Here is a 25713-nt window from a genome sequence, read left to right on the forward strand (position 1 = left end):
GGTTCACAGTGTGGCGCATATTTTGTAACAGTGTTAAAGTTGTTTACGCGGCTACCCTCAGTGTGACCTGTATGGCTGTTGACCAAATATGCCTTGCATTCACTTGTGTGTGTCAAAAACGTCTCCCTACGTCCGTGTACACAGCAGCCTTTTAAAAAGTCATAAATTTTACTTTTTGAAACCGATACCGATAATTTTGAAACCGATCATTTCCGATATTACAATTTAAAGCATTTATCGGCCGATAATATCGGCAGTCCGATATTATCGGACATCTCTACTTACTACTAAAAGGCAAGTTGTCTAGTATGTTCACTTTTTTATTTAAGGGCAAAATTGTTGTTTGATTGCAATAATAAACATATGTTTAATGTACCCTAAGATTTGTTGTTAAAATCAAGCCTATAATGCCATTTTTGTGGTTCCCTTTACTTAGAAAAGTATTGAAATACATTTTGGTACCGGTACCAAAATAGTGGTATCGGGACAAACCTAGTGTCATGTCTGTTTTTTTGTGTTTTTTTTATTTGTTTTTTTACAAAATGTAACAACTGAGTGAACATCCTCAAAGTCTGCTGATACGCCATTTTTGGCCATGGCTTCACTGCAAAAACTGAAATCTAAGTAAGATGAAATATGTCAAATAAAGTGATATTTGCTTATTTTCTGTCTGATAAGATCATTCTTCTCACTAAGCAGATTTTATGTTAGAGTGTTTTACTTGTTTGAAGTGTTTTGCTCCTAAATGATGTCAGTAAGATATTACAGCTTGTTGCTGAGATTTGATGAGCTATATTGAGTAAAACATGCTTGAAACTAGAATATCAACTGTTGTGTCATCAACACTCACAAGTAGAAAACTACTTTTTTAAAGTCATCATTTCTTAATTCAAGCATGAAAAAATAAATCATGATGTCAAGATAATGGCACTAGCATTTACTTCATTTAAGAATATTTTTCAACATATTGAGCAAAAAGGTCTCTTTTTTTTCTACCAAGAAAAGTGCACTTGTTATTAGTGAGAATATACTTATTTTAAGCTATTTTGGGGTTCATTGAGGTTAGCTAATTTGACTTGTTTTGGAAAGTCTTGACAAGCCAAATTTTCTTGTTCTATTGGCAGATAATTTTGCTTAGTTCAAGTAAAATAGCCCTCATTTTTGTATTTTTTGTTGTTGTTTTTGAAGACTGACTTTTTGCAGTGTTGCTCATCATGAAGACAGCCAACACTCTTCTGCAGCGACGCTACAGGATGATCAAGTGTGTAAAAAAAAGAGACCTTAATGGATGCTAATAAATGATCATCTGTGCTTTAACAGTGTCATTTAGCAGCAAATTGACTCGGCAATTTGCGATGCCGTCACATAAACTGACAGACATCGAAGGCTCTGTGCAGCAGCGTTGTCAAGGGGGAAGTTTGTTCATTCTGCGGGCACAGCAGCCCATTTAGATGCAGATGCGAGGCGCCTTGAACGCAAGATGGCTGCATTGCTTTTCTCTTTTGGCGCGCACACCCCCCTGGACCCCCGTGTTTGGTCCCGCCGTGCAGCAGAGCCGTGCACTGAGGCAGGCGGGGAATACTGAGAGGCTGCACTGACATTGACATTACCTCTGTGATCATTAGGCCTAAATTGGCCAAATGAATTGCCAATTTGCGAGGCCTTAGGCACAGCACGGCCGTGTGCACGAGTGTGTGTGTGCGTGTGCACGTCACGCTTTGTTGGCGACAAGCTGGTCGTCTTCTATCGTTTCCCCCCTTCCTCTCTGCACCTCTTCATTTCTCCCACAAATCCACGCAAAAATTCAATAAGCTATTACACAGGCATTGATTTTTGTCGCAGCCAAACATTTGCATGACAAAAAAAAAAGGTGGAAGGAGAGCCTGGTCCTTTTCTCCCTGAGTGAAGGACCAACACATGGCGAGGTCTGGATTTATGGACTTTGACAGCACTTTAACTCTCCTCTGAATGTGTGTGATCAATGGCGTCCGCCGTGCACGGTGGCTGTGGAAGAGGCGTCCTCGTAAATCACTCAGGGGAAGAGTGTGGGTCGCACAACGCGATGGAAAAGCATGTGACGGCGGAAATGGCGCCAGACAACGTTGATATGTCGCCCCGTTGTCACTTGCTGCAAAGTTCATGAAGGAACAGCAGAAATTATTTGACTTTTAAACTGCAACGTGGCGTAAAATGAGCATGAGAGATCCTCAATCTATACTAAACATGAGAGATCCTCCATCTATACTAAACATGAGAGATCCTCCATCTATACTAAACATGAGAGATCCTCCATCTATACTAAACATGAGAGATCCTCCATCTATACTAAACATGAGAGATCCTCCATCTATACTAAACATGAGGGATCCTCCATCTATACTAAACATGAGGGATCCTCCATCTATACTAAACATGAGAGATCCTCCATCTATACTAAACATGAGAGATCCTCCATCTATACTAAACATGAGAGATCCTCCATCCATACTAAACATGAGAGATCCTCCATCTATACTAAACATGAGAGATCCTCCATCTATACTAAACATGAGAGATCCTCCATCCATACTAAACATGAGAGATCCTCCATCTATACTAAACATGAGAGATCCTCCATCTATACTAAACATGAGAGATCCTCCATCTATACTAAACATGAGGGATCCTCCATCTATACTAAACATGAGAGATCCTCCATCTATACTAAACATGAGAGATCCTCCATCCATACTAAACATGAGAGATCCTCCATCCATACTAAACATGAGAGATCCTCCATCTATACTAAACATGAGAGATCCTCCATCTATACTAAACATGAGAGATCCTCCATCTATACTAAACATGAGAGATCCTCCATTTATACTAAACATGAGAGATCCTCCATCTATACTAAACATGAGAGATCCTCCATCTATACTAAACATGAGAGATCCTCCATCTATACTAAACATGAGAGATCCTCCATCTGCCCTGCTAGAGATTATTTGCATGGTTAAGCAAGCATTTAATTGCATTGGAGAATATTTGCAGCCTGCTTTTATTGCAACAGTTGGACGCAGGAAAGACTGACAGAATGTTTAGTAGGTGACCTTGCATTCAAGGCTAATTCTTCTCCTCAAAGTCTCTATCTTTTTATACAGAATAGTATGTTTGAGTATGTTAATCATCGCCATCCCTCCACGCACACAAACAAATGTTTCATTCATCATTGTTTAATTGCAAAGAAAATACCAACTAGATTGTTAGACTCCGTTTTAAAAATGGAGATCAAGCACACCTACTGTGCTGATCCAATATCAGAAATGATACCACATGATACTACAAAAAGTATTCACTCACTCATCTAAATGATTAGATTCAGGTGTTCCAGTCACTTCCATGGCCACAGATATGTATAGTGAATACTTGCATACGCTGTGGGTGTTGTCAAAATAGCCAGCAAGATGAAATAACGTCTACCACATCCTTTTGATAAGGATCCAGATAAAAGTGCAGGATCAGTACATGTTTTTATACCATACAGTAAAACCAGTACAAATGTTAAAGTGTAAGGATACTCCATGGCCACGGTTTGGCACGTACCTCAGTCTTGGTTCATTTTGGTGCGATTCCAAACTGCTGAAAGGTAATTCTCAAAAAAATATGACATTTTTTAATTGAAGAATATAAGCGTATTAGAACGTTTCCTGTAATAAACATGTCCGCATCATTCAATTTACCGTCATGAGCTTAACTTCATGGATTTTTGTGACCACTAGATGTCACCAAAAAACAATTACCACTCTCCAGCATAAATCCATTCCAGACGGTTAACGATAAATAGGTTAGCATTTTTTTGAAATATGGTGGGTATATGAATATGATATATACATACATACATGTATGTATATATATACATATATATATATTTTTTTTAATTTATTTATTTATTAGGGATGTCCGATAATATCGGGCTGCCGATAAATGCTTTAAAATGTAATATCGGAAATAATCGGTATCAGTTTCGTTATTATCGGTATCGGTTTTTAAAAGTCAAATATATGACGCTGTGTACACGGACGTAGGGAGAGGTACAGAGAGAAAATACACCTTTTAGGCACTTCCTTTACGTGCATGTCATCCCAGTCACATAATATCTACCAGCTTTACTCATTACGAATTGATGCAAGACATACTTGGTCAACAGCCATACAGGTCACACCGAGGGTGGACGTATAAACAACTTTAACACTGTTACAAATATGCGCCACACTGTGAGCCCACACCAAACAAGATTGACAAACACATTTCGGGAGAACATCCGCACCGTAACATAACATAAACATAACAGAACAAATACCCAGAATCCCTTGTAGTACTAACCCCCCCCCCCCCCCCCGTGGTGTTGTTTATTGCCGTCATCCTGCAGTCTACACATATCTTAACTCAGGGGTGTCCAAAGTGCGGCCCGGGGGTCATTTGCGGCCCGCAGCTAATTGTTTAGCGGCCCGCCACACATTCTGGAAATACTATTGTAAAAATAAAAAAGAACATTAATAAAATTGGAATGAGGTGAAATCTAACGAGAAAAAGTTGCAATGTTGACACAAAAGCTGCCATGCAGGCTGTTTTTTTTTTCTTTTGTCTTTCTTCATTTTTCTTTTTTTGCCATTGCTCAAAAAAAAAAAAAAAAAAGACAAAAAATCCATGTTATTATGAATTATTTTCAGGGCTCCAATTACTTCAAATATTTCACTTTAAAATGTTTTATGTGGTAAATATTGCATATATTGTGTAGTAGCCATATAAAAACATCAAAGTTTTCTTTGACAAAAGCGCATAAAACAAACAAAATAATAGCTCCAGCATAAAATGGACAGATATATCTGAAGTTGATCTCCTAACTTAAGTGTTGAAAGTCAAAGAAAAACCTAATAAAAATGTATCACTTTATGAGTGGGGCACCTTTTGGATCCCAAATATATTTAGTGATTTTTTTCACTGTGATTACTCAAAAATATGAAAGAATTAAAATCAATGGTGTCCTGCATTATTGATCTTTTAGGGCTCTAATTACTAAATACTGCATATTTCAGTTTTACTATAAAAAAAACTTAGTTGTTTTTGACAGAAAAGCCATAAAACATTTTTTTTTTTTTTGTATTACTTTATATCAACTTGAAGTTGATATAGAGATTTACTGTAAGCGTTAAATAATTTTAAAAAAATAATCTGACTTATTTTTAACATTTTAATGACTGAGACCCTTTATGGTCCCCTAAAGGTAAAATAAATAAAAAATGCATATATTTTGTTATGGTTTAAAAATGAAAAATATGAAAATGGCCCCCACATGCTTTCATTTTACCGTGTGCGGCCCTCAGTGGAAAAAGTTTGGACACCCCTGTCTTAACTTGTCACACTTGTCATTACAACATGTACCAAATAAAATAGCTTCGAGGTCGGTATCCACAACCAGAATTGTTCCGTACATGAGGCGCACCGGCTTATAAGGCGCACTGTCGATTTTTGAGAAAATGAAATGCTTTTAAGTGCACCTTATAGTCGTAAAAATACGGTAATCTTAAAAGGAAGGAGAAGAGAAAATATGCATGTCCAGAGAAAGGAGCCTCGTCTGTAGTCACCAAAATAGCTTTTCTTCCTCTTCGCCATTTGCATACTGTGCGCTGTTAAGTTGCCGTCACAAGGCGGTGGCAATAAAGGATGCCGATTGCATATCATCTCAGGAGAAAAACTGTTTGGTGTGTAGTCAGATCGGGCCTCCGGCACGTTGCGGGTTTCTCCGCCAGACGACAACAGCGGGAATAGTGTCAGACCAGAGAGAGGATGAGGAGAAGCAGTAGCACTGGTGTGGAAGTGAGGAAGGCGGGCAGGATAACAGAGCATGAAATGAGGAAGGAAGGTGTGGTGAGAAAGGGTGTGGAGGCAGATATGTGCACACCCTGGCTGCCAGGATTAAGGAGCTAAGCTCCCCTTCCTGCCATTCACAGAAGAGTCCTTAAGTACAAGCAGCCACTGTGGATGAGCGGCGAGTGAGAGGAAAGTCAGCAAGAAATGCCCGGGGTGGTGGCAATGATACTGTACAGCAGACCTGGGGAATTAAGGCCACATGCGGCCCGTTAAGCTTTTCAATCTGGCCCGCCGGACATTCCCAAATAATTGTATTAGATGTTTAAGATGGAAAGTGTAGCTGCCATTATGATGTGCACTCATCTTTTATAATGACCGCAAGTCTTCAACTATACTAAGTAGGGATGTCCGATAATGGCTTTTTTGCCGATATCCCGATATTGTCCAACTCTTAATTACCGATACCGATATCAACCGATAGCGATATATACAGTCGTGGAATTAACACATTATTATGCCTAATTTGGACAACCAGGTATGGTGAAGATAAGGTCCTTTTTTTAAAAATTAATAAAATAAAATAAAATAAATAAATTAAAAACATTTTCTTGAATAAAAAAGAAAGTAAAACAATATAAAAACAGTTACATAGAAACTAGTAATGAATGAAAATGAGTAAAATGAAGTGTTAAAGGTTAGTACTATTAGTGGAGCAGCAGCACGCACAATCATGTGTGCTTACGGACTGTATCCCTTGCAGACTGTATTGATATATATTGATATATAATGTAGGAACCACAAATATTAATAACAGAAAGAAACAACCCTTTTGTGTGAATGAGTGTAAATGGGGGAGGGAGGTTTTTTGGGTTGGTGCACTAATTGTAAGTGTATCTTGTGTTTTTTATGTTGATTTAATAAAAAAATAAAAAAATAAAAAAATAAATTAAAAAAACGATACCGATAATAAAAAAAACAGATACCGATCATTTCCGATATTACATTTTAAAGCATTTATCGGCAGATAATATCATATACTAATTACTATGGTCATCGAATTAGTTACTATGGTCATCTAATGAGTTACTATGGTAATCTAATGAGTTACTATGGTCATCGAATGAGTTACTATGGTCATCTAATGAGTTACTATGGTAATCTAATTAGTTACTATGGTCATCTAATGAGTTACTATGGTCATCTAATGAGTTACTATGGTCATCTAATGAGTTACTATGGTCATCGAATGAGCTACTATGGTAATCTAATTAGTTACTATGGTCATCTAATGAGTTACTATGGTCATCTAATAAGTTACTATGGTCATCGAATGAGTTACTATGGTCATCTAATGAGTTACTATGGTCAACGAATGAGTTACTATGGTAATCTAATGAGTTACTATGGTCATCTAATTAGTTACTATGGTCATCGAATGAGTTACTATGGTAATCTAATGAGTTACTATGGTCATCGAATGAGTTACTATGGTCATCTAATGAGTTACTATGGTCATGTAATGAGTTACTATGGTAATCTAATGAGTTACTATGGTCATCTAATGAGTTACTATGGTCATCTAATGAGTTACTATGGTAATCTAATGAGTTACTATGGTCATCTAATGAGTTACTATGGTAATCTAATGAGTTACTATGGTCATGTAATGAGTTACTATGGTAATCTAATGAGTTACTATGGTCATGTAATGAGTTACTATGGTAATCTAATGAGTTACTATGGTCATCTAATGAGTTACTATGGTCATCTAATGAGTTACTATGGTCATGTAATGAGTTACTATGGTAATCTAATGAGTTACTATGGTAATGTAAGTCACAGCAGCTCAGACGAGGCACCAAGCAGTGTGGGTGTGGAGTGTTTCCACAGAGTGTTTCCAGAGCCTGAAATGTGGGTGTCAGGGACAGACGCAGAAGGAGATTTTCCCAACAAAGTTGTAAAGCTTAGTGATGTATCACATATATCAGATTGTAGCTGGGTTGTTTTTTTTACACTTTGCGCTCATATTTCACTGTTTGTTGCATTTTGTTTTGTTCGCTTGATTGTGACATATGTGTATGTGTGACGTTCATATGTTGTCAATATTCAGTGTTTTATCCTTCATAGTTAATATTGTAAATCCCACATTCTTTATATTCATGTACACTCTGGCTGTCTCATTCAGTTAAAAAAAGAATTAAAATTCCATTCCTTTTTTAAGGCGGTCTGTCATAACGTTTTTAGCATTCAATCAGACATTATTGTGAGGTTTTGTGTTAGTCTTCCTAAAAATCAGATACACTGGCCCCCAGACACATTTTTTTCTCTAAATGTGGCCCCCGAGTAATTGCCCAGGCCTGCTGTACATGGTCTTAGTTCTTGTCAACAGAAATCTCAATCCTTACCAAAACATATTGGACCATTTTGGACATAAAGGGGAACTGCTCTTTTTTTTTTTGTAGAATTTTGTCTATCATTCACAATACTTATGTACAAAACCCAAAACCAATGAAAATGGCATGTTGCGTAAATCGTAAATAAAAACAGAATATAATGATTTGGAAATCCTTTTCAACTTATATTCAATTGAATAGCCTGCAAAGACAAGGTATATGTTTTTTTCAACTTTGCGCCTAGAACAGTCCGGATGGTTCTTTTCTTCTTTGTTCGGGAGGACATGACGTTTAGTTTCCAAAAACAATTTCAAACGTGGACTCGTCAGACCACAGAACACTTTTCCACTTTGTATCAGTCCATCTTAGATGAGCTCGGGCCCAGCGAAGCCGGCGGCGTTTCTGGGTGTTGTTGATAAATGCCTTTGCATAGTAGAGTTTTAACTTGCACTTACAGATGTAGCGACCAACTGTAGTTACTGACAGTGGGTTTCTGAAGTGTTCCATGTGGTGATATCCTTTACACACCAATGTGGCTTGTTGATGCAGTACAGCCTGAGGGATGGAAGGTCACGGGCTTAGTTAGCTGCTTACGTGCAGTGATTTCTCCACATTCTCTGAACTCTTTGATGATATTACGGAGCGTAGATGGTGAAATCCCTCAATTCCTTATAATAGCTTGTTGAGAAATGTTATTCTTAAACTGTTCAACAATTTGCTCAGGCATTTGTTGACAAAGTGGTGACCCTCGCCCCATCCTTGTTTGTGAATGACTGAGCATTTCATGGCAGCTGCTTCTATACCCAATCATGGCACCCACCTGTTCCCAATTAGCCTATTCACCTGTGGGATGTTCCAAATAAGTGTTTGATGAGCATTCCTCAACTTTCTGACTCTTTTTTGCCACTTGTGCCAGCTTTTTTGACACATGTTGCAGGCATCAAATTCCCAAAGAGCTAATATTTGCAAAAAATAACAGTTTCTCAGTTCGAACGTTAAGTATCTTGTCTTTGCAGTCTATTCAATTGAATATAAGTTGAAAATGATTTGTAAATCAATGTATTCTGCTTTTATTTACCATTTACACAACGTGACAACTTCACTGCTTTTGGGGTTTTGTAAAACAAGAACTGATATGTTTTTCTTTTTGTTGTTGTTGAAGGAAAACTCAATTGTTGAGATGCGTCTGTGAAATTAAAATGAGAAAAAATATGTAAATATTGCATGTTATCCTGAATGTTACTACACCACATACAAACTTACAGCATGTAGCATACATTCCGGACTATAAGCCGCTACATTCTTCCTACTTTTTGAACCCTACAGTTTATAAAATGGATTGATTTTTTTCGCTAATACCCATAATGTTCAATAGTTTGCATTAAACCCAAGCTTAGGACTGAAATGGTGTGTTATTGTGTGTTCTATGGCGCCATCTTTTGGACGAGTTTGCTCACTGCAGGTATTGCGGGTTGAAAATATTCTTCCTGTTTAGCCTCAAACCGAAAGTCAAATCGTCCATAGAGTTTCTCCTTGAAGGGATTCTTAATTCATCAGTCCAAGCAACGTTTGTAAGTTTCACCCAAACTATTTTTCTTTGCGATACAGGAGGTTTAAATGGAGTGGGGCCGGCGCTCCCTGCCTTCCTCAGGACTCCAGCCGTCATCCCCCCGTGCCCCCTGGACTTGAAGCCCTTCCTACCGCTGCCCCTGGAGTCGCCACACCCTGCAGCTCTGGGCCTCTTCCGCAACTTTAATACAGTAAGTGGTCGCCGCGCACAAACGGCCTCACTCGAACGATCTTGTCCTTCACCAAACAAACAAGAGTTTGACACTTCTTTCCATTTTATTCGACGGAGACTCTGAAATATTTAAAAAGAAATCATGGTGAGTGTTTCACAGCACGGATATGACTTGCAGCTAATCAATTGAATAAGGGGCCGAGGGCAAGTCAGCATTTTCTGCTTCATTTCCAGATTGGGTTTCATTTGAAGGTCAACATAGAGGTGCACACACACACATTCTTGTATTTGTTACCTTCTTGAGACCGCCGAAAAATGCCTACCTCTTTAGGACCGCCATTTCTAGATACATAAAGATTTATATTTACGAAATTAATAATATATACAGGGTTTCCCACACATTCATTTATTTGTGGCGGCCCGCCACGAAAGAATTATGTCCGCCACAAATAAAAAAAAAATAAAAAAAAAAAAATTTAAATTATTTTATTTTATTTTATTTTTATTTTTATTTTTTTTAATTTTTTTTTGGTCCTGTCCAGCTTCTCAGGCAAATCATATAGTTGATGTAGATGCCCATATAGGCTGTTCAGATTTACTTTACAAAAGAGAAGTGTAGGATACTTCTCTTGTTGCCTTATTTGTATTTGACCACTACTGTTTTCTGTTTATTTGTTACTGACTGTGGCAGGACACCTCTGCCTCTGTTTCACTTTATGTTGCTGGTAAATAATATGCTTGTAGTAGTAGGCTAAAGTTAAATTATTTAGTATGCACTAATTAAAGGGGCAGAGCTTTAAGAGACATTTTAGCTTTTATATTTTATAAGATATATTTTTTGTAAGAACCACAATTAATAAATATATTTCAGTGAATAACTTATTGTTCAAATCTGTATATAAATATGTACATAAAGTGTTGTAATTATATTGTAAAATGGATGGATGGACGTTTAAAACAAAACTGTTATTATTAATTAGTAAGTATACATTTTTTGAGCCTTTTTAGAGAAAATCAAATCATTGTAGTAAATTATGCAAATTACTCGATGATGTCATGATGACCACGCCCATAGCCACGCCCCCACCGCCACAGGTATCTTGGCAGTTTATGGGAAACACTGATATACATACTATGCAAATAGAAAAGCAGACATCGTAGCCAATTATCCTGTAAAACTGCCGGAGCCAAAATTATTTTACTCTTCCTTCTTAATCTTCTACGCAAAATAATTTGGTTAAGAAAATGTTGACTTTGATTGCACAAAATCCATAAAATTACCACAAATGCGCCAGTACTGAGACTGACCGGAGTAGGAGGCCATGTTTACTTCCGTGAACACTGTAGTGCGGGTCGGATTGCATTCACATAAAAATCAAAAAAAAATTATTATTTTTTTTGTAATGTTAACAGCCACTTAAAATATACACTGCAAAAAGTGAAATCTAAGTAAGATGAAATATCTCACATAAGGGTGACATTTGCTTATTTTCTCTCTGATAAGATATTCTTTTCACTAAGCAGATTTTATGTTAGAGTGTTTTACTTGTTTTAAGGGTTTTGCTCCTAAATGATGTCAGTAAGATATTACAGCTTGTTGCTGAGATTTGATGAGCTATATTGAGTAAAACATGCTTGAAACTAGAATATCAACTGTTGCAAAGCTGTGTCATCAACCATCATTCATCATACCATGAATTGATTAAACAAGTTGAAAAACGTATTGGGGTGTTACCATTTAGTGGTCAATTGTACAGAATATGTATTGTACTGTGCAATCTACTAGGGCTGCAACTAACGATTAATTTTATAATCGATTAATTTGTCGATTGCTTCGATTAATCGATTAATAATCGGATAAAAGAGACAAACTACTTTTCTATCCTTTCCAGTATTTTATTGAAAAAAACAGCATACTGGCACCATACTTATTGTGATTATTGTTTCTCAGCTGTTTGTAAATGTTGCAGTTTATAAATAAAGGTTTATAAAAAAATAATAATAATAAAGAAAATAAAATAAAAATTTAAAAAAAATTTAAAAAGCCTCCGCGCATGCGCATACCATAGATCCAACGAATCGATGACTAAATTAATCGGCAACTATTTTATAATCGATTTTAATCGATTTTAATCGATTAGTTGTTGCAGCACTACAATCTACTAATAAAAGTTTCAATCAATCAACACTCACAAGTATAAAACTACTTTTTTAAAGTAATCATTTCTTACTTCAAGCATGAAAAAACAAAAATTGTGATGCCGAGCGCATATCATTAATGCAAGATAATGGCACTAGCATTTACTTCATTTAAGAATATTTTTCCACATATTGAGCAAAAAGGTCTCTTCTTTTTTTTTTCTACTATGAAAAATGCACTTGTTATTAGTGAGAATATACTTATTTTAAAGGTATTTTTGGGTTCATTGAGGTTAGCTAATTTGACTTGTTTTGGAAAGTCTTGACAAGCCGAATTTTCTTGTCGTATTGGCAGATCATTTTGCTTAGTTCAAATAAAATACCCCTCATTTTTGTATTCTTTTTCCTTGTTTTTGAACACTGACTTTTTGCAGTGTAGGATTTGACCCAAAAAATCAGAATTGGACACCCGACCCTGCAGTGTGAACGTTGCTAATGTAAGGAGAACAAGTGGAAATGTTGATGCTTGTAACATGCAGGCTGGAAATATTGACAACTTACTTGCATATAGGATTGCTTTTAGCGTCTTTTACGCAATGAAAACTTCAAAGTGATCCCCCGTACCCTGCCAGTTGTCAATCTGCAGCCCTCGGTGTAAAAAGTTTGATGTGTGTAATGAAAGCAGGTCAGCGAGGTAGCGAACCAAAGCTGCCGTTATCCGGCAACTGGGAATACAAACGGGGGAGAAAAATATAGAGGACAAGAGTGAGAGAGGAAGAACAACAAAAGAGCTGGAATTAAAATCAAAACGTGAATACGCCGACGATGCATTCCAACAGGGTTTGGGTTTTCAGACCAATTATACGGTTTCCCCGGTGCCTGAAGCTTTGGAGAGTAAACAGTCTCTCATTTGGCAGACAGGCTCAGAGTGGAGGTAGCAGATGAGAGGCTGAGTAAAACCACACAGAACTTTTCCTGGTTGCTGAGGGCAACACCAGCAATGCGTGTGTGTGTGTGTGTGTGTGTGTGTGTGTATGTGTGTGTGTGTGTGTGTGTGTGTGTGTGTGTGTGTGTGTGTGTGTGTGTGTGTGTGTGTGTGTGTGTGTGTGTGTGTGTGTGTGTGTGTGTGTGTGTGTGTGTGTGTGTGAACACTGACAGGAAGCACTCCTGACTTACTGTAACATGAAAGGTGGCCCAGATCTTCGTTCCAACAATATCCAAATTGTATAAAACCATTTGGAAATGACAATTTTACGACTGACATTATAAAAATGGACCTGTAGCTTGATAAATGAGTTCAACCCTCTGAGTTTAGGGCATACATGTTTCGGATTGCATTGTTCCAGATGTTTAACGACAATGCTTGAAAAACCATTACCGTATTTTTCGGACTATAAGTCGCAGTTTTTTTCATAGTTTGGCCGGGGGTGCGACTTATACTCAGGAGCGACTTATGTGTGAAATGATGAACACATTAGCGTAAAATATCAAATATTATTATTTAGCTCATTGACGTAAGAGACTAGACGTATAAGATTTCATGAGATTTAGCAATTACGAGTGACAGATTGTTTGGTAAACGTATATTTTTATATTTCTATTAAATCAACATAAAAAACACAAGATACACTTACAATTAGTGCACCGAGCCAAAAAACCTCCCTTCCTCATTTACACTCATTCACACAAAAGGGTTGTTTCTTTCTGTTATTAATATTCTGCTTCCTACATTATATATCAATATATATCAATACAGTCTGCAAGGGATACAGTCCGTAAGCACACATGATTGTGCGTGCTGCTGCTCCACTAATAGTACTAACCTTTAACACTTCATTTTACTCATTTTCATTCATTACTAGTTTCTATGTAACTGTTTTTATATTGTTTTACTTTCTTTTTTATTCAAGAAAATGTTTTTAATTTATTTATCTTATTTTATTTTATGAATTTTTTTTTAAAAAAGGACCTTATCGTCACCATACTTGGTTGTCCAAGTCGTGTTGATTCCACGACTGTATATATCGGTATCTGTTGATATCGGAATCTGTAATTAAGAGTTGGACAATATCGGAATATCAGTTATCGGCAAAAAAGCCATTATCGGACATCCCTAGTCAAAATAGAAATCCTAGCACAAAAAACTGCATTAGATTTTGTGAAGATAGAAAATATCATTTGGGGACATTTTTGATGGTACTCATGTTTGCTAAATTTATGGAAAACATTTAATTTGGGCCTTTTTAACCTCTTAAGGCCCAAGCTGTTTGTTTACATTATTCTTTTATTTTTCTTTGCTATTTGGGCTTATTGGACCCTAATTACAATAACAACTAAAAGTCATATTTTGATATGATGTACTTAGTCCAGAAGTACAAAACGTGTACTTCATGTGTAGTGACATGCTAATCTTTATTTTTACACTTTTTTTCCCCAAATTTCATTGTATGTTATACTCTTCTGACACCACCAGATGGCAGTATAAGTGTCCACATAAGCGGCCATAAGACCCCAATTCAGTAGTGTACACACTTTTGGAAATAAGAGCTAAAAGGTGCTGTCCACGCATGTGGCCACTAAGCCTTTAGAGGTTAAGGAAGAAATAAAACAATTCTCTTTCCTCTCCTAGTAAAAAATATGTCCCTAAGAATGTTGAGAGTGGATTATCAAGGATTAAGAATGTACATTCTTGAGTTATATGTGTCTAAGTCTCATGGGCTGTTGACAGTATATACCGTATTTTTCGGAGTATAAGTCGCTCCGGAGTATAAGTCGCACCTGCCGAAAATGCATAATATAGAAGGAAAAAAACATATATAAGTCGCACTGGAGTATAAGTCGCATTTTTTGGGGAAATGTATTTGCTAAAAGCCAACAGCAAGAATAGACATTTGAAAGGCAATTTAAAATAAATAGTGAACAACAGGCTGAATAAGTGTACGTTATATGAGGCATAAATAACCAACTGGTATGTTAACCTCACATATTATGGTAAGAGTCATTCAAATAACTATAACATATAGAACATGCTATACGTTTACCAAACAATCTGTCACTCCTAATCGCTAAATCCCATGAAATCTTATACGTCTAGTCTCTTACGTCAATGACATCAATAATATTATTTCATATTTTACGCTAATGTGTTCATCATTTCACACATAAGTCGCTCCTGAGTATAAGTCGCACCCCCGGCCAAACTATGAAAAAAACTGCTACTTATAGTCCGAAAAATACGGTACATACGCCACTGTTACTGTAGTGTAAATACATTTTTAATGTGGTATATGCCTTGAAGCATACCTTTTCCACTACCCACTCAAATATTAACACTGAATTAGTAATCTTACTCTTGATTTTAATTGTAGTCAATAATTATATACAACCTACTTACAGTTTCCAACCTTATCAAATGATATGAAAGCATGTTTTATTGCTAATATTATTATGTATTTAACGCATAAACTGGTTCATATCAGGCTGGTTAGAAAAATCAATATTAATTAAATATACTGGGGGACTCATAAATAACTGGCAAAAAATACATTGACATACAATTATGCTGTGCTAAAATAAATATATATAATTTTTAATTTATTGGATAAAATATGTTGCGTCATCTTGTTGAATTTGTCTTAAATGAAACAGCATTGTGTCTCATTTCCTTGTTTATATGATGTAGTCTTAATATTTGTCCAGCTCCTACTTTGGCCTCCATTTGATTATATCTTGTAGTTATTGCTTCATATTTAATAGGCCCGCTTATTCTAATATTTTGATGTTTCTATTCATTATTACCAATGCATTCCCACTTTATTACTCTTATTCAATTCTATCTTATCCTTAGTTTTAACATTGTTATTCCTCCTATTGTGCAACACTGCACATACCGAAAAATACGGTATGTAAATAAAAATGTATGAAATATTTGGCTGTAAATAACTCATTTCGCAACGTATATATCTGCGGCTTATAGTCTGGTGCGGCTAATTAATGGGAAAAGATGTTTTTCTTGTCAAATTAAGTGAGTGTGGCTAATATACTGGAAATACGGTATATTTTAGAATTATGTCAAATAAAATAAAGTGAAAAAGAATGTACAATATTTTTTACAGGGGACAACTTTTGTTGCGGCGAAAATGAGTGAAGCTTGAGCTGTCATCAAAACAATATTTTTAAAAATACATACTCTGTATATATACGTAATATATTGTATATTGTCATGAAGTGTTTTCAAAGTCTTTTTTTAGTTGGAGGCAGTCTGTAATTTGGCCCTTCAAACCACAGGGCGAAACACTGGAACCACACCCATGAAGGAAGTGCGGCCCAGACATCAACAGCTGCAAAAAAACCAGCATCTTGTCCACATCCCTCACCTCCCAGTCCTTGTTCTCGCAGATCCTGTGCCACCACAAAGGTCGTCCTGTGTTGGTAACAATACCTCTGTGCCCGCTCTCCTCAGATGGACCCCGTGCAGAAGGCGGTGATGACGCACACCTTCGGCCCCCCTGTGGTGAGGACAAAGCGGCCCATCATCTCCTGCAATGTCTGCCAAATCCGCTTCAACTCAGAGGTAGAAAAACTCCAATTTGTCTGTCAGGGAGCGACTAGTTATTGTTTAGAGCGGTACTTCTCAAATAGTGGGGCAGTGCGATGCAGGGGAACGTGCTACGAACAATGGGAGACCGGGCTTTCTGCTCCGCCGCTCCCAGTCTGTGGAACACTCTCCCTGACCACCTGAGGGCACTACAGACTGTGGATGCTTTTAAAAAAGGCTTAAAAGTCCTTCTTTTTTTTTAAAAACTTTTTTTTTTTAGATATATGCATACTAGTGATAGCTGTTTGGCTGTTGTCGTTTTTATTTTTATTTATTTATTTATTATCTTTTTATTTATTTATTTAATACACTGAAGCACTTTGAGATTGTTTACTCAATATAAAGTGCTTTTTACAAATAAAATCTGTTATTATTTATCAGTATCATGCAACATAATGCTTCAAACCCATCTTAGGAAAAACGTTAACACTGACTTCCTCATTTTAATTAAAAAAAACCCTGTGTCAGGTTCAAACACTGATGACATCTATTAAACAAGACAAGAAGCAAAGAATCAAACAGAGACAGAATTTGGCTCAGTGAGGAGAAACGTGTACATCTGTACCCTTGTACAGTGTCATTACGCTCTGCCAAAAGATTGTACGCCTCCTCTTTTATTTGGACTTTCCCTGATTACATGGCAACAGCTGGTTTCTGAAGGGACGGGGGTCGTAAACAGCCATTTCCTTTGATTACAAAACAGTTGTAATTGTAAAAACTTGTGAGCATCATGGATGATGCCAGTCACCCCCTGCATACCGTTATCAGTAGCCAGAGGAACCTGTTCAGTGCTAGACTGCTTCATCCCAAGTGCAGGACTAATAGACTCAAAAACTCCTTTGTCCCACACGCCATTAGACTGTACAACTCCTCTCTGGGGGAGGGGGGGGGTACTAGCATGACAGGGGATGCGAAACAATAACAGTGCAATACTTTTTCATAACATGGTCATTACTGTCTAGTTTCTCTTGTTATATTCTTATTTTACTGTTATATTTTTATTCTCATTGTTGCTTTTTCTTTTTATTCTTATTGTAATATTTTTCTATTTTGTTTTCATTTATACCCCCATTATTTACTTTTTACTTTTTAAATTCGATCTCAAGTCTGTACACTGCTGCTGGAATTTTAATTTTACTGAGGGAACTCTCCTGAAGGAATCAATAAAGTACTATCTATCTATCTATACATCTATCTATCTATCTATCTATCTATCTATCTATCTATCTATCTATCTATCTATCTATCTAGTTCAAAAGAAAAGGTCGGTTCAAAGAAAAGGTCGTAAGAAACAGAACATCTTCATGTTGCTTCCCATCCTACACAGTGGAGTTTGACAAGCCTTCTTCTTGGGGCGGTATGGCGTAGTGGGTAGAGCGGCCTTGCCAGAAACCTGAGGGTTGCAGGTTCGCTCCCCGCCTCTTGACATCCAAATAGCTTCCGTTGTGTCCTTGGGCAGGACACTTCACCCTTGCCCCCGGTGCCGCTCACACTGGTGAATGAATGGTAGGTGGTGGTCGGAGGGGCCGTACATGAATGAATGGTAGGTGGTGGTCGGAGGGGCCGTACATGAATGAATGGTAGGTGGTGGTCGGAGGGGCCGTAGGCGCAAACTGGCAGCCTCGCTTCCGTCAGTCTACCCCAGGGCAGCTGTGGCTACAAATGTAGCTTACCACCACCAGGTGTGAATGAATGATGGGTTCCCACTTACTTCTCTGTGAGCGCTATGAGTATCTAATAATAGAAAAGCGCGATATAAAATCTAATCCATTATTATTATTATTTATTACGCTGTGCCGAAAGATTGTACGCCTCCTCTTTTATTTGGACTTTCCCTGATTACATGGCAACAGCGGTTTCTAAAGGGACGGGGGTCGTAAACAGCCATCGCCTTTGATTACAAAACAGTTCAAAAGAAAAGGTTGTAAAAGAGTTTTAAAAAAAGAGGTGCCTGGAACTTGGGCAGATCCTGCTTTCTCTCTGCTTTGTAATTCTGGGGTCAAATCAAAATCTTTCTGTTGATTACGATACATCAAAGAAACAGAACACCTTCATGTTGCTTCCCATCCTACACAGTGGAGTTTGACAAGCCTTCTTCTCGGTAGGATGAAAGACAGCTTTCGTCTTCTCGCCGGGAACTCGTGGCAACACAAAGTTTTGTGATCACTTAGATACAATTCTTCTGACACCCTGTTTTTCATTCTCTCTTTCATTTGTTTTAGGCAATGACATAAAAAAAAGTACAAGGCAGACAGCAGATAATAATATAAATCAACACTAAATGGTCCCTAGTGTGTGAATGTTGTCTGTGTATCTGTGTTGACCCTGCGATGAGGTGGCGACTTGTCCAGGGTGTACCCCGCCTTCCGCCCGATTGTAGCTGACATAGGCTCCAGCGCCCCCCGCGACCCCGAAGGGAATAAGCGGTAGAAAATGGATGGATGGATGGATTTAATGCAAAAGGTAGAGTATGTAAGCATGTTGAAAAAAACGTGTTTTGTTAGTTGAAGTACATCCTTAATTGTGCTCCTAAATGCATGTGATTGTTTATACAAATGAAAGCCTGGCGTGGTCATCCTCCCTCAGCAGTAAACTGCCAGGAGACTACAAGATTTACTCTGATGATATTTTAATGGAAGTGTCCGATAAGAGCCACAGGAGCCAAGTGAACTGCAGCGTGTCCTTCAAGTCACCCTAAAGCTGATTTGGCAGATTTTTTCATTTCTTTCATTTTGACAGATGGAAAACTGCCAGCCTGCAGCAGCGTGACTGAAGGGCTACAAATGTAACAAAGATGCAGCAGCTGCAGTCTCCGCTTGAAAACGCTGACCTTACTGTTAAGAGTGTCCGCCCTGAGATGGGTAGGTTGCGAGTTCAAACCCCGGCCGAGTCATACCAAAGACTATACAAATGGGAGCCGTTACCTCCCTGCTTGGCACTCAGCATCAAGGGTTGGAATTGGGGGTTAAATCACCAAAAATGATTCCCGGGCGCGGCCACCGCTGCTGCCCACTGCTCCCCTCACCTCCCGGGGGGGGATCAAGGGTGATGGGTCAGATGCAGAGAATAATTTCGCCACACCTACACTGCAAAAACTGAAATCTAAGTAAGATGAAATATGTCAAATAAGGTGATATTTGCTTATTTTCTGTCTGATAAGATCATTCTTCTCACTAAGCAGATTTGATGTTAGAGTGTTTTACTTGTTTTAAGGGTTTTGCTCCTAAATGATGTCAGTAAGATATTACAGCTTGTTGCTGAGATTTGATGAGCTATATTGAGTAAAACATGCTTGAAACTAGAATATCAACTGTTGTGTCATCAACACTCACAAGTAGAAAACTACTTTTTTTTTTAAGTAATCATTTCTTATTTCAAGCATGAAAAAAAAAAATCATGACTTTGACACAATTGTGTCTCATAATTAAAACAGATGACAGCCAAATGGACTTTGCTGTTTTATTTTCAATGAAACAATAGAAAACACGTACTCATATAGTAGTACAGTTGGCACAGTACAGTAAACTGACAGTTCATATTTAAACATTTAACATTTCTAACAATTTGGAACAGAAATAGTTCATGCACATTCAGATGAATTCTTCAAAATTACAATAAAAAAATGTTTGTCCGGGGGCGGGGCTGTATATATGCGCACTAATTGACTGAAAGAGCACGCACTTGGCGCGATGATGTCATGTTGTCGATGGGAAAATGCATTTTTAGACAATATGATTTGCCTGAGCGGCTAGGAGACCCCGAGAGTAACAAGCGCTTGCCTTGTTGTCTTTCCATTAAGAACAATAAACTAGTTTTTAGTATAAGTTTGCTGCTTTCAAGAAATGTAATGCCGAGCGCATATCATTATGTCAAGATAATGGCACTAGCATTTACTTCATTTAAGAATATTTTTCAACATATTGAGCAAAAAGGTCTCTTTTTTGTTATTAGTGAGAATATACTTATTTTAAGCTATTTTTGGGTTCATTGAAGTTAGCTAAATTTACTTGTTTTGGAAAGTCTTGACAAGCCAAATTTTCTTGTTGTATTGGCAGATCATTTTGCTTAGTTGAAATAACTAATAACTGAACACTGACTTTTTGCAGTGTAGTGTGTGTTTGACAATCATTGGTACTTTAAAGGCCTACTGAAAGGCACTACTAGCGACCACGCAGTCTGATAGTTTATATATCAATGATAATAATAATAATAATAATAATACCTGGGATTTATATAGCGCTTTTCTAAGTACCCAAAGTCGCTTTACATGTTTTTCTGAACCCATCATTCATTCACACCTGATGACATCTTAACATTGCAACACATGCCAATACGGCCGGGTTAACTTATAAAGTGACATTTTACATTTCCCGATAAACTTCCGGTTGAAAACGTTGCGGTATGATGACGTATGCGCGTGACGTCACGAGGTCAAGGGAAGTGTTTGGACCCAATTCAAATAGCTCTGTTTTCTTTGACAAAATTCCACAGTATTCTGGACATCTGTGTTGGTGAATCTTTTGCAATTTGTTTAATGGACAATGGAGACTGCAAATAAGAAAGTTGTAGGTGCGATCGGTGTATTAGCGGCTGGCTGCAGCAACACCAACACCAGGAGGTTGTGTTGTGTTTTGAGCAGGATAACAGACGCACTACGGTGAGTACAGCTTTGGCTTCCAAACATTTGATCGCTTGCCCGTACGTGCGTGTCGATATGTGCATGTTACGTACGTAACTTTGGGGAAATATATGTTTCTTGCCGACTCTGATGGCGGCCGGGGTGTCGTCAAAAGCGTACAACGCCCGCCGCCGCATCTAAGTTAGCTTCTATTTTTTTAGTTGCACCAAGCTGAAAAATATTAACCGTGTATTTACATGTTCATGGTTTAATAGTATTGTTGATCTTCTGTCTATCCTTCCAGTCAGGGTTTTTTTATTTATTTAGTTTCTATCTGCATTTGAGACTGCTGCTATCACGTTGGCTACGTGGCTAGGTTAGCTTCTATTTTTTTAGCTTCGCAAAGCTGAATTATTAATCGTGTATTTACATGTTCAGTCACTGTGAATGTCCATTTGGCGTTCTCGACTCTCATTTTCAAGAGGATATAGTATCTGAGGTGGTTTAAAATTCAAATCCGTGATCCACAATAGAAAAAGGAGAGTGTGGAATCCAATGAGCCAGCTTGTACCTAAGTTACGGTCAGAGCGAAAAAAGATACGTCCATCACTGCCTCTCAAGTCCTTCACTGTAACGTTCCTCATCTACGAATCTTTCATCCTCGCTCAAATTAATGGGGTAATCATCACTTTCTCGCTCCGAATCTCTCTCGCTCCATTGTAAACAACGGGGAATTGTGAGGAATACTAGCTCCTGTGACGTCACGCTACTTCCGCTACAGGCAAGGCTTTTTTTTATCAGCGAGCAAAAGTTGCTAAACTTTATCGTCGATTTTCTCTACTAAATCCTTTCAGCAAAAATATGGCAATATCGCGAAATGATCAAGTATGACACATAGAATGGATCTGCTATTCCCGTTTAAATAAAAAAAATTCATTCCAGTAGGCCTTTAACTTAATGGGTTTCTACCAAGCCTGCGATTTCTCCTACACTTACATCACTGAGTTCTTTTCAGATTTGGTTGTGTTGGGTTGGAGTTAGACCGCTCCTTCTCAAATAGTGGACCGGGGAACATGCTTTATAAGTAGCTGCGTTTCCATTCCCCCTAGAAATGTGCAAAAAACTATCGCCATGAGAAACTGGTAAAGGGTGTTTCAGGGCTGGAATTTAACCACGGCGACCGTGACAATTGCTGTGACCGCCCTTCTAATTTGTCGTAATGCAATAAAAAATTGACCAACTTTTGCGGCAACAACTTGCCGTGACCGCACTTGACTTGTTAATGGACGAGGGATATAATCAATGTTCCCTCTAAGGTGCACGCCTGTGCAACTGCGCACTGCTCAAGCGTCCTCTGCGCACGGCAAATCTATGCCACGCACAAAATCCAAATAAAAAAATAAGCGCATGACAATTTTCGACACACGGACACGACAGAGAAAACAGTTTTCGTCATCGTTGTTCAAATATTGTAACGTCTGTCGAGATGCTTTGAGGACATGAATTCCATCCATCACTTTACTGAGCAAAACTCTTTATTGTCGGCCATAAACACATCACCAAAACATTAGTAAAAAAAATATCTAGCAAAAGTGGTCATTTTCTGCAGTACAAACCAGACCAAAAGCAACTTTGTGATATCAACAGCACCCGCTCACTCTTTCTCACTTGCACCAACACATGCACATATGGCACTTAGCCAGTGATGCGTTTACAGCCACATAAAAAGTGGGACAACTCCAACACCACACATAAAGTGTCATTCCAGGTCCTTACACTATGATTTATGTGTGCTTATTCTAGTGTCATTTATTAGGAATCTTCATTTGTAAATATTAATCATGAAATGCTGTTAGTATATTAAATAAATACTAATAAAAATATATTTTTTACAAACAGGAAGTTGCAGGAATGTACACATGATCCCCTGCTTACATCTCATTGTGCTACATGTGAATGTTTGAATGGGAACTAAATGCAATGTCTGAAAGGGCTACAAATTATTTCCAAAGCAGGACCTCCACCCAGACAAACAATACAAGTACACACTTCATGAAAAACAATATTTGTTGTTATTGTCATTGTAAGTGGGCCTAAACACTTCTAGTAGAAATGGAAATGACTGCTGTCATTTGATTATAATAATAAGAGAATGTTGTCTGTCTATCTGTGTTGGCCCTGCGATGAGGTGGGGACTTGTCCAGGGTGTACCCTGCCTTCCGCCCGAATGCAGCTGAGATAGGCTCCAGCACCCCCTGCGACCCCGAAAGGGACAAGCGGTAGAAAAATGGATGGATGGAGATGTAAGTTGTTATTTAGTGAGGTTTGGGCCAGGTGTGCTGCTGGTGTAGCCACAGTGTGCACGTGTGATGTTGCTCACATGGCCTCCACTCAATGTGCTGCTGGTGTAGCCACAGTGTGCACGTGTGATGTTGCTCACATGGCCTCCACTCAATGTGCTGCTGGTGTAGCCACAGTGTGCACGTGTGATGTTGCTCACATGGCCTCCACTCAATGTGCTGCTGGTGTAGCCACATTGTGCACGTGTGATGTTGCTCACATGGCCTCCACTCAATGTGCTGCTGGTGTAGCCACATTGTGCACGTGTGATGTTGCTCACATGGCCTCCACTCAATGCTCACAGACTTTTTGCGTCTGCTCACACACATGAACAATTAGAGGGAACATTGGATATAATAGTTAACGGCATAATGATAACCCGCGATTAAATTCCAGACAGTTCATACACCTTTATAAATTACTGGATCCCAGTCATTTATTAATGCATTTTAAGTAACACAAAAAGTCAGGCGCATGCGCAGTAGCATCTTTTTCATTATTAATCATGTCGGACTGTCAGGGCCGGCCCGTGGCATTGGCTGTATAGGCAAATGCTAAGGGCGCCGTCCATCAGGGGGCGCCACGCCAGTGCCACAAATGTTGGAGGGAAGAAAAAAAAAAAAAAAAAAAAAGTTGGTACTATTATTTCTAAATACATAAAATAATCCCACGTTAATTAAAATGCAAAGTAAAGCCTATTTAATAGAAATATTATTTGTTACAACATTACGACCCCCCCCCCCCCTCCCCCTCCCCCGGCACGGTGCGCCCCCTCCCTTCCCGTATAATGACACTTTTTGGACGTCACCACATAAAAAAATCAACACAAGATGTCAAAACGGCCAAAACTGTCAGGTGCCCAGGGAAGAAAAAAGAGAAAAGAAGAGGAGAAACGAGAAAAAGACAGAGGTAGCAGGTAGGTAACGTTAGCCTACATGAAATTATTTGTCTGTTACAGAATGTGATAGTAACCTGGCTTTTTAGCATTAAGCTAATGTTACATGATTCGGCAATTGCTAATCAATAAATAGCTAGTTCTGTTTTAACGTCGGGTTAATATTGTGGAGGGGGCTAAATTGTTATGGAAAATAATAATGTAACGTTAGGTAATTACAGTACTCCCTGGTGTACAGTCATTTGTAAGTCATTCTAGTTAATGCAATATTAAAAAGCACAAATAGAGAACTCTGTAGGATCCCCTTTTTTTGTAATATAGTTGTTAAAGTCATACTGGTTTGATATCTTGTTTTGTGCAGTGCCTTATTTATATTGTATTTTTCATTTATTTTATGCAACTTGTTGACACATTTTATTTTGTGTTTATGTGTGTAAAAAATATTGTATTTCATATATTCATTTTTTGTATTCATTTATTTAACCATATTTTTTTTAATCTTGTTAACTATTCTGATTGTTAATTTGCTTTCTTTAAGTAAAAAAAAAGGTCAAAGACAAAGCTATTCGGTTTCTTGTGAGTATATACACTTCACTGCCGATGTGGGGGGGGGCCACCTAAAATCTTGCCTAGGGCGCCAGATTGGTTAGGGCCGGGCCTGCGGACCGTCAACATGAATCTGTCTTTTATTTAGTTGACGTGCTGCGATGATGTCATCCTATGTGTCGCTGACACACACGTCACCATCACGCCTGCGCCACGTGACGCAAGCACAGGTCGGATCAGGTTTTTACGTTCCCATTTGCATCCTGGTGAGCTGAACCGTCAACACCCGACGGAGACGGGGCTTTAACGTGAGCATCCGAGAAGGCATGAATTATGCGTGGACATTTACGGCGCTTGTACAGTACGTCTTTGAAGGAACCACTTTGAGTCATTGACCTTGGCAGGGAAAGCCTCTTGGAAACCGTGCACGTTCTTTTGAAGACCACTTAGAAGGCATTAGCGTCTTTACAAGGATTGGAGTAAAAACGTGTTGTAATCCTGGCCAGAAAGAAGAAAATAGTCAGAAATGATTGCTTGTGTATAATATTTATTCTGACTGCTTCCCTTTTGCCAAAGTGCAGACATCCTTTA

The 25713-nt window shown here is 38.2% G+C and overlaps 1 protein-coding gene across 2 annotated transcripts in view; it reads left to right on the top strand.

Moving 5' to 3' along the window:
• Positions 1-25713, top strand: part of LOC133643187 (zinc finger protein 385A-like) — a 74660-nt gene that overhangs the window by 20662 nt on the left and 28285 nt on the right. For both annotated transcript variants that reach the window (XM_062037610.1, XM_062037611.1), the window contains exons 2-3: positions 9855-10006; positions 16589-16699. In XM_062037610.1, the coding sequence (XP_061893594.1) occupies positions 9855-10006; positions 16589-16699 (263 nt within the window). The remainder of the gene's footprint in view (positions 1-9854; positions 10007-16588; positions 16700-25713) is intronic.

This window comes from Entelurus aequoreus, linkage group LG26 (genome assembly GCF_033978785.1).
Source record: "Entelurus aequoreus isolate RoL-2023_Sb linkage group LG26, RoL_Eaeq_v1.1, whole genome shotgun sequence".
Taxonomy (NCBI): Eukaryota; Metazoa; Chordata; class Actinopteri; order Syngnathiformes; family Syngnathidae; genus Entelurus; species Entelurus aequoreus.